The 10447-nt window shown below is 34.7% G+C and overlaps 1 protein-coding gene across 1 annotated transcript; it reads right to left on the bottom strand.

Annotated features, from left to right (window-relative positions):
* Positions 1 to 7289: 7289 nt before the first annotated feature.
* LOC107412736 (disease resistance protein RGA2) lies at positions 7290 to 9417 on the bottom strand. The gene is made up of 3 exons (XM_060819570.1): positions 9070 to 9417; positions 8436 to 8963; positions 7290 to 7349 (listed from the first exon to the last, which is right to left on the bottom strand). Exons 1-3 carry the CDS (start codon positions 9415 to 9417, stop codon positions 7290 to 7292), a joined length of 936 nt encoding a protein of 311 aa, XP_060675553.1.
* Positions 9418 to 10447: the final 1030 nt, after the last annotated feature.

Below are 10447 nucleotides of genomic sequence, written 5' to 3'. Positions count from 1 at the left end.
TTTTTCCTCAAATCAAGATCATCACCTGCAGCAAAAGGAGTTAAATCAGCAACATTAAATGCAGCACTTATGTTATACTCACCCGGTAAATCAAGCTTGTAGGCATTCTTGTTATTCGGCTCCAAAACTTGAAAAGGTCCATCCATAGGCGTCATGAGCTTTGACTTTCTTTGATTAGGAAACCTTTTCTTTCATAAGTGCAACCAAACCAATTCTCCTGGGTCAAACACTATTACAACAAAATCTAGAAATACATGCTCATTATGGTAAAAATTACACTTTTTAAAGTTAGCAAACAATATTTCCCAAATTTTCAAATTACCACTAAGTAAAGCTCTCAACAATGCAGATAAAGTTCTATGCAATAAAGACATCTTTAAATAAGTACCTTTAAAGTTCATGGTTAGCAATGATTTCTTATTCATAATTACTTTATTAACATCACCAAAGCTAAGATAAAAATTTATATTTTTACTTTCTTGTCTTCCTTTTCCTTTCTCACTCTCGGCTTTTGCACCAAATTTTTCACTCTTGGTTTTATTAAAATTTTTCCACACAACCTGAGTATTATAAGACTTACCTTGGACAGCAAGCTCACCTTTTCCCTCTTGATTGGATGGTAGTCCACTTGGAATTTCATTTGGGAAGACATCTCCAAATTCCTTCAAAAGAGAAATCATTGAACTTGGCAATTCAAGTTCTTCAATGTTAGTTTGATCATTAAAATAATTTTCTTTATAAATCATGACCAGCAAAGGTTTCTTACACTCAATAACCTTATTAATATCCCCTAAACTCAAATAAAAATTCTGGTTTTTCCTCTCTTTTCTTTCTTTTCTTTTTCTTCCCTCGGTTTGGCTCTCATTGGCGGAAATTTCCGGATTTTGTATGCTCTCGGGTTTGTCATTCTCTTTCCCCTCTCTTTTGATTTTTCCTTGATCTTTCCACTCAATATGAGTCTTAGAAACCTTACCTTGATCAACAACCTCATTCTTACCTTCTTGAAAGGATGGTGAAGCCGTTGGTGCCATACTTGCTTTTTCCTTAAGCTTTTCGGCTTCTCTCCTTTGTTGCATTTGTAATTGGTCTTTGTAAACCTCTTTAGGAGATAATGGTTCCAGCTTGACCTTCTTCCCTTTAAACCTGAAAACAATACTATTTTCTCGACCAAAATGAGTAGCATCTTTATCAAATTGCCATGGCCTACCTAATAGTATATGTCCAGCAATCATGGGTACAGTATCACATAAAACTACATCCTCATATCTACCTATATTAAATTTTACTTTGGCTTGTTTATTCACTTTTATCTCACCACTATCATTAAGCCATTGTAATCTATAAGGTTCTGGATGTTTAATTGTTTTCAAGCCTAATTTATCAACTACAAGATTACTTATTACATTAGTACAACTCCCACTATCTATAATCATGCTACAAATTTTACCTTGTATTTCGCAACGAGTGTGGAAGATGTTTTCTCTTTGTATCTGCTCTTCATCTTTGTAGACAGCAAGTACTCTCCTTGAAACCAAGCTCAACTCGGCATTAGATGTATCTACAGGTTCGGTTTCATCTTCATTACAACCCTCCTCTTGCTCGGTTTCAGCTCCACTTTCTTCACTTGCGGATTCCAGCTCACCATCACCCTTTAATACCATGATTCTTCTATTTGGGCATTGGCTAGATATGTGTCCTCTTCCTTGGCACTTAAAACAAATTATTTCTCTAGATTTTTGAGGTTTAGGATCAGATTTTATCTCACCTCTAAGTGCTTGGACAGATTCGGTCTTGACCTCCCTTCTTGGCCGGTTGGTAGATTCTTCTCCTAATTTCGGCCTCAACTTGTTTTCATAAGTGGAATTGTTTTTCCAGCCACTTGAACTTGTCCTTCCACTGCTAGAAACTCCTCCAAACCGTGTACTAACACCCCTCCTCTTGAATTGGTTCTCAAGTTTAATGGCTACATGCAACATCTCCTCCAATTCCAAGTATTGTTGTAATTCAAGTTGGTTGGCAATGTCACGGTTTAACCCTCCAAGAAATCTTGCCATTGTTGCCTCTCTATCCTCCCTCATGTTTAACCTCATCATTAACATCTCCATCTCTTTGTAATAATCCTCCACGGACCTACTTCCTTGAGACAAAGATTGAAGCCTTTGATGCAGCAACCTTTGGTAATGGGATGGCACAAACCGCTTCCTCATGACTCCTTTCATTTGTCGCCATGTTGTAATTAAGTCTTCACCAACCCTCCTTCGGGTGCTTTGCTCATTTATCCACCATTGGAGTGCATAATGGCCAAACTCCATTGCTGCCATCTTCACCTTCTTACCTTCCGAATAGTTGTGGCAGTCAAAAATCATATCCATTTTCTCTTCCCACTCCAAATAAGCTTCAGGATCACTTTTACCCATAAAAGGTGGGATATTAACCTTGATATTTCCCAAATCTTCATCTGTATCCTCCCTCCTATATCTCCCACAGCCAGCTCTATCTTGGATAGCAAAGGTTTCGTCCATACCTTCCTCAAAGTCACCGTCCAATGGCCCCTCGTCAAATTCCTCTCTCGGCCTCTCGCGACCTCCTCGTCCTCGGCCTCGTCCTCCATGGAATTCTTGCCTATTTCTTGTATTCGGCCTTCCTTGTGAGGCTTCTAATCTTCCCACTCTTTGGTTTACATGCTCAAATTGAGCACTCATCCGCTGTATTGATTCCAAAATAGTTCTCACGTCCACTTGGTCTCCACTTCCGGTAGCTCGGTCATCGCCATGAAATGCTACGGACTCTTCCTCATTGATCCTCAAGGGTGGATCCCCTCTTCTTATTCTAGAATCTGCCATGTTAGTAAAATACTACAAAAATAAAATAAATCCTCACAATATTCACTCCCTCACGTGTTTCACTCAAACAAGGTCTCAACACTCGTGTTTGCACACTAGTTTCGGCTTTTACCCTCTTTTAAGCTCACACACTCTTGCCTTTTCCACTCAATGAATTATCTCAAAGTTCTAATTAAAACACCCACAAAAACAGCAATTAGATCACTAGTATGTTTTAATTAAACTTATCAACAACACAGTAGCAAAAAGTAGGCAATACCGAAAGAATCCAACGAATCCTAATTTTTCGGCTTTCTAGACAAGAAAACACAAAATAATGGTAAAACGTTGGAATTTTTGAAAACTGCACCAGATGGTAGTAGATTATGAGTTCAAGAATAAAATTCCAGGAAAATAAATTCAAATACGATCAAGAATCAAAGAGAACAAAAATATAGAAAAGTGTTGGTTGTTGTTCTTGTAATTCAAGTTTTGTATCAATTCCTTTAACTAATTTTAATCCAAATAATTTAAGCACCCAAAATCCAAATATCCAGCAGCAAAAATAATTCTCCAGCAACTCAAATATTGAATAAATAATAAAAAACCAGCAGCTCCAACAAATTTCCAGCAAACAAATCAAACTCCAACAAACCGAAATATTTTTTTTTTCTTCTTTTTTTTTTTATTCGGCTTTACCTTCTTTTTTTTTCACTCACAGAACATAAACAACTGCAGTAGCAAGAATAATTACCAAAATTGCAATTCCAACTCCAAAACAAATACCAAACCTGTGACCTCCAAATAAACAAAATGTGCAGTTTTTTTTTTTTTTTTTTTTTTAAATGTTGCTGCAAACTTTTTTTTTTTCTTGTTTTTTTTTTTTTTTTTTTTGAATATATGAATGCAAATATTGAAGACTAAAACAGCAAAGAAAAATCAACAAAAACCAAATTAACAAGAACAATGATAAAAGACAACCAACAAACTAGGAAACAAAAATACGATAAAACTAGGAAATCCTAAATCAACTAGGAATGAATTTTTTTTTTTTTTTTTTAAGATGCTGAATGTGTATAGGATGGATGCAACCTTAACCTAATGCTAAAATTGCAGAATAACACAAAAACAAATAAAGCAAATAAAGATAGATCAAACCTGAACAAAATTTAGCTCTGATACCAAATGATACGAACCTAGGACGACCTACTCCTAAACCCGTATTATATTAGCCCGGATCTTTAATTAAGTTCAAGTTCTAATGGAATGGACCTCAACCCCTAACCAACCTGTGGTTAGAAACCTTGGTATAATGTAGACGCCACAATAGGGGATGGAAAACCTATTGATAAGTCAAGCTAAAACAACCAATTCTCTAATGGTGTTTTAGGTGTTCTCAAAGAACAAAGAGATAATTAATCTCACAAGTATTTTTTTAATCAAATCAAAGTTTTAAAGTTCTCTTATTAATGAAAAATAAGCCTTTAAATAGGCTTTGAAAGAAACAAAATAAACCCTAAAAACCCTAGGAAAAACCGGCCACTCAATGAAGAATTCTACCTTGGCCGAAACTTTCCTTTTCCTAATCTAATTTGGATTAATTAATTCATTTATTTTGAATTAGGAATTAATTAATTTACAAAGAAAATAATAAAATAATAACTTTCCTAATCTTATTTGTCCAGAAAATAAATAAATAGAAACTAAAAATAATGGTAGTTTCCTAAAACAAAAAGTAGAATAAAATTAGGAAACTAAAATACTAGCTTTTTGACTACATTGACTTTGACCAATTCTTTGACCCAAGTGAGCTCCAAATCAGCTTCTAGATGCTTTGTAGGATGCCAAATAAACTGAATATGAAGGCCCACACGTTCCCATGCTTGGAAAAATAAGAAAAGGCTAATACAGTAAAATACAGTAAAGCCAGCAAGCAATACAGCAAATTCGGCCAAATTGTTGAAGCTGTCCGTACAAGCCCTTTTTGATTGCATTTGAGGCTGTTTTAACTTGATTCCATGACCTCTTAGGCATATGTATTGAACCCATAAAGCATTGGAACCATTTCATACTTCTCGGACTCCAAAACCGTCACCCGGGTCCGTATCGGCTTCCACCACTTGGATGCTTAGAATAGGCTTTGTATCTTCAAGTATGGACAAGCTCTGTTGAGATTGATTACCCCCTGTATAAATACTTCTAGGTTGTCCTTAAATCTCTTAATTTGAGCTCTTGTGATTGGCCTAGTCTTCATCCGTGTCGAGTCAGCACCCCAGCGGGTTATCGGTTGAGCGGGCTCGGGCGGAATCACATCAGCTGTGGTAACCGGAATCAGCCACCTTCGGCGGCGCATCCAGCAGCTTGAAGTGGTAAATCTGGTGATGGGTAACTCAACGGGACAGACAGTGAGGCAAACGGAGGTCTGGTTTGGGAGATATCGACTAGAGAAGGAAATCGACCCCTCACCGAAAAATGCCTAGATCCGGGCGCATTGTCGGCGATCTGGCTGTGATTTTGGGCTGGCCGACCGGTTTTCAGGTGAGCTTCAAGCTGGAGTGGTGTGTGTGACTTAGAAATGATCGGACGACGGTCAATGATGGTGGCCAGTGGTGGTAGCTCCTCTCCCTCTCTCTCTTTCCTCCTTTCTTTCTCTCTCTTCCCCCCCAGCCCACATGTGTTTTGGCCAAAATAAAAGCCACCCGTGGGTGACACTGTTCACTCACGGGATTGGCTAAAAACACGCCACGTGACATATACTGTTCACTCAAGTCAAAATATATTAAAATATTATGGTATTCGGAAAATTTTGTATGTCTATAACTTTTAAACCACATGTCTAAATCAGGCGTGTGGCTAGTTTATAAACTCATATCGACGAGTAGTTCACAATCATACATGATTTAAAGCTCAATTTTATAAAAATAAAAATCAACTCGGGCACCCTTGGACAACACTAGTTTATGGACTCGGATCAATGTGTACTCTGCAGAACAAAAAGTCAAAATTTTGACCCTCTTGGTCAACGGTCAACCTCTATTAACATGCAAAAATTCTGATGTATTTTGGGACGGGATGTTACATTGTAGATCTAGGTGTAGCTAATTTATTGATAATCATCTTCTCTCCTTTTTGTATAAAAATAATTTCATTCTTTTTACATACCTTCCTACAATAAATCTACAATAAATAAAGTAATATTAGAAGTATATATGTCCTTATTTGATTAATTAACATATTAATATAATTTAAATATAATTTTTTTAAAAAATAATAAATATATAAAATTAAATAATAAGACATGTTGATTTGGTAGATTTTTTTGACAGGATACCTCTAGCATTATTTTTGTATATATATTTATATATGTATTTACATTCTTTGTTCCCACATTGTAGTATAACTATTAAAGTTGAAATTGTATATATACGCGGAAAATTGTCATATTTTCCATTTTTTTTTAATTCACCTTAGTATTAATTAGTAAATTAGATAATATATCTATATCTATATATATATATATATACAAGATACATATGATATTTGATATCACTTCTAATTAAGCAAATTAATTATATACATGTAAACAAAAGTCAATTAATAGCAATTAAAATATAACAAGAAGAACACTGATTTGGCTACCGTTTATTATATATTAATGAATGCCCATCTCATGAGTTCACATTCTTATCCCCATCTCATGAGTTCTCATTCTTATATGTAATATTATTTTACAATTCTTCATAATATATAGTATTTGGTTTAGTAGTTCACCACGAGTGGATTAAATATATAGCTAGAGAAAATTAAATGATTTAATCATGTTGACTAAAGCCTCACAATTAATCTTTCATAAAAGATATAATTAAGCTTAAATGATTTAATATTATTGCTCCAATTTTAAGAGCTATATTAATCAATATACATTTCCTTGTAAGCACATTTATTATTCTGTTGAATTCATATACACTTCACATATTCATCCTTGCATGCTGGATTATTGTTGTTTTCGTATGACATATTTTTGATGAAGCAACTTTATTTTCTGTCTTTGAATAATGACCAAAGCAGATAGGGGGGCAAAAAAAAAAAAATAAATAAATAAAGAAAAAAAAAAAAAGCAGAATTTGCGTGGAAATTAATATTTAACATTGACTCAGCATTGATATTCTTCTGAATGGCATATAATAAAAAAATTCCTTTGGAAAATGCGCGGAAATTCCAAGTGATAAAGTATGGTAGTACTAGTGAGAAAACTGTAGACCCTATAGAAAAATCTGTATCGACCTTTTGACAAATAAAGAATATATATTATACATAGAAAGAAAAATTCCAAGAAAGAGTACAAACTTTTCATGGAAAACGGACTCAGCAAGGAAAGAAAAGAAAATTAATAAGGACCCCCCTCTCCTATCTCATTCAAGGTCGTCTCTTTGATATTTTTTCATCATCCTTTTCTTGCGGGTTCAATCAACCAGGCCCAGTGGCCCACTGACCTGGGTCATACTCCACAAACAGATAATAGTCTGTCTGTAATATCAAACAAAAAAGAGTTTCGTAGTCTGTCAATTTTGCATTACCGTTTGTACAATACAAACGCCATGATCCCAATGTAATCAAAGGAAAAAATAAAAAAATAACATGCAACATGATACAATATATGCACAACAAGAAGCAATCGACGTTGATTAATTGGTAACACATATCATGATCTGTATAACATTAAAAAAATTTTAATTTTCTTTAAATTTCATGTTTTCCTATATACTAAGACAAATTTAATTTTGTTGTTAAAAAATAAAAAGCATAATATTGTGTGGTGACCATAGTTGGTTAAGGATGGGACAGTAAAAAATACATAAATAACACATACATGTATAAATCGTTTTATTTATTTAAAAGTGTGGAGAAAAATTCCCCAAAAAAATACGTAAACAAGGAATTTTATAAATTTAGTTCGTATGTCTATAATATCTTATAAATTAAAAAATAGGGAACCAAAAATATGGGTATTAAATATATATTAAAATTAGTTATTTTTAACATATATGATAAAAATATAACTACTACTGAGATGATAATAATTTAACATATTAAAAAAATCAAAGATAGTAAATAATTAAAAGAATAGAATAAAAAATAAAAAATATTTTTATACACTGTTTTTTTTTTTTTTTTTACATGTCGTAAAAGAAAAGAAAATAATTATAATTATTTCCTTTTCTAAAAATATGTGTTTTTTTTTTTACTTATATAATATGGCAATGCATTTAATAATAATATCATGAGCCACGGCTGGTTGACCATGCAGACTTCAACCGGGTTTTCCTTATCGGAGAGAGCTCCGGAGCAAACCTAGTGCATGTGGTGGCAGCGTGAAGAAGGCAAGACAAACAAGGATGTGGAACTTGTAATTAACCCTGGAAACGACCTTTGGAATTTTTTGCCATTTCCCTCCCAACTCCCTCTAATTGTTTGCACTCTTCACTATCTCTGTCCCTGAATGCAAGTCCGATGAATATTGACCAACAAAACTCATCAGACAGCAGTTGCAGGGTTATCATTTGGGCGGCTGCTCCCATCATTCTAGCACCTTCCTCTTTTTCTGGTTGTTACCAACACCCTACTTCCAACAGCAACCAATCTAAGCGGTTGTATGAATTTTTCCCATTTTTCATGGTCATCGCTCCATACATCATCTAGGACAAGAAGGAACTTCTTTCCCTCGATGGATTCCCGAATACGTTGGAATAAGGCTTCCAATGTTTCTAAATTTTGGTGACCACCTTTGAGAGATTTAATAATTGCTTTGGCAACTTTAATCTCGTCCAAAGGGTCTGAAACACACGCCCACATCCGCTCAGACAAGTGTATTTTGATCTTTTCATCATTGAATGCAAGTTGGGCAAGAGTGGTTTTCCCAATTCCCCCCATCCCCACAATAGGGATGATAACAGGAACTGATTTACAACCACCAGGCCGCCCTTCACTACTCTCACTGAGCAACTTTTCTATTAGAGCACTCTTAGGCCCATCCAGACCATACACTTGAGATTCATCAACAAAGGAGATAGTCTCTCTTGTCTGCTTTTGAACAACTTGTTGTTTCCAAAGAGTGATGTTGTCTCTCTTTGGCAATCCCTTCTAGTGTTTCATTAAGTTCCTTGATTCGGTGAGCAATATCTCGGCAAAAACCAACTCGTTTAAGTTGGTTGACACAAAAGCAATAAGAGGTCAATGGAAGACATACCTTCTTCTTCTTCTTCTTCTTATCAGCTACTTTTTGATGGTGATCATTTTCTTCCGCTTCCACACGTTTTTGAATTTCGGATTTGAGGGCTTCAGTGCTCCACTCGTCCAGCACATCATCGATGTCGTAAGAAACATCAGTGAGCTTATCCAGCCAACGTCTAGCACCGGCATCATCCAGTTGTTTCCTTTCGGCGTCCTCCAGCACAGCTTGTATGTCTTTGAACTTTCTTCTGAGACTGGATATGTTTTTATCAGCATCCTTTACCCGCCTCAGCTCTTCCACTGCCAAGCGAGTTGTGATGGAAGCCAACTGTCCCAGCACCTCAGAAACCAAAGCCTCTGCCATAATTCGATGGAAATTAAAGTGGGAGAAATTGCAAGAGATAGATATCAGACATGGAGATAGAACAAGGCTAGTGAATTGTACTTCTTGTAATCCACCTATCAAGTCTTTTTTGTTTTTTTTTTTTTACTGATAATTAACTCAAAAAGAATATAAGATGGAGTTAAACTGGTGAGGAAGAAAGGCGTTGAGTTATTTTTTGTCTATTATTGGAGTATTGATTGATTAGGAAGGTATAGAGGAGGAGTGAGTGAGTGTTCATTCTGTTGGCAACTTAGAAAAAAATTTCAAAGCAAGACTAGTATAACATTCTTTCTTTTCCACACCAAAACCTTGAAAATGGAGAGAGTTGTTTTGCCCCGCAACGAAGGCATTAATGTCTCTGTCTTCACTGTTCATTCATTTAAGATATATATTTACATTACAGCTCTTAGGATCCTACCCTTAATTGATAAAATAATAAAATGTATAAAAGGAAGCGTCCTGGAAGTGTTTTTTTTTTTTTAAGAAGTTGCCTAGGGAGATATGGATAAGAATTACACCTAGATAATTATATACATAGTTTCTTCTAGATAGTTCATGAGGTTGCTAGAGCATTGGGTTGAGAAGTCTGGTGCTCTTGTATTGGGCTTGGTCTTTTATTATTTTTAGGGTTTTTTTTTTTTTTTAAATACCATTTGCCAAATTCAAAATTGAAAAATAGTAAATTTTTTTTTTTTTTAAAAAAACAAAAGCTAACCATCTATCGACAAATATATTTTTGATTAAATTGAAAATTACAAAACATACCACCATTGTTTCCTTTTTCCTTCTTTCTCAAAGAAACACCGATTGATCTAAAAAAAGTTCTTACTCGATCGATCTTATCTCCATGGCACCTGCTCTCCCTCTTCTTTTTATTTTTATTTTTTTTGTTTGTATTTTCTCACTTTTGAAGCTAAACTTAAGTAAAAGTTTTCTCCTTTTTTTCTTCTTAACTTCTAAATTATTTTAATTAAATGCAAAAATATTTTTGTTAAACGAATTGATAATA

This window comes from Ziziphus jujuba, chromosome 8, assembly GCF_031755915.1.
Source record: "Ziziphus jujuba cultivar Dongzao chromosome 8, ASM3175591v1".
NCBI lineage: Eukaryota > Viridiplantae > Streptophyta > Magnoliopsida > Rosales > Rhamnaceae > Ziziphus > Ziziphus jujuba.
Note: the sequence above shows the minus strand (reverse complement) of the source record. Positions and strands in the feature narration are given on the sequence as shown.

What these genes read in the sequence shown, in the direction of transcription:
- LOC107412736 (XM_060819570.1), bottom strand. Translation starts at nt 9,417, where the DNA reads ATGGCAGAGGCTTTGGTTTCTGAGGTGCTGGGACAGTTGGCTTCCATC. An exon ending in AGAAGAAGAAGAAGAAGAAG is followed by an intron (nt 8,964 to 9,069) that starts GTATGTCTTCCA and finishes ATGAAACACTAG; the next exon opens with AAGGGATTGCCAAAGAGAGA. An exon ending in CTGTTGGAAGTAGGGTGTTG is followed by an intron (nt 7,350 to 8,435) that starts GTAACAACCAGA and finishes TTGATATTACAG; the next exon opens with ACAGACTATTATCTGTTTGT.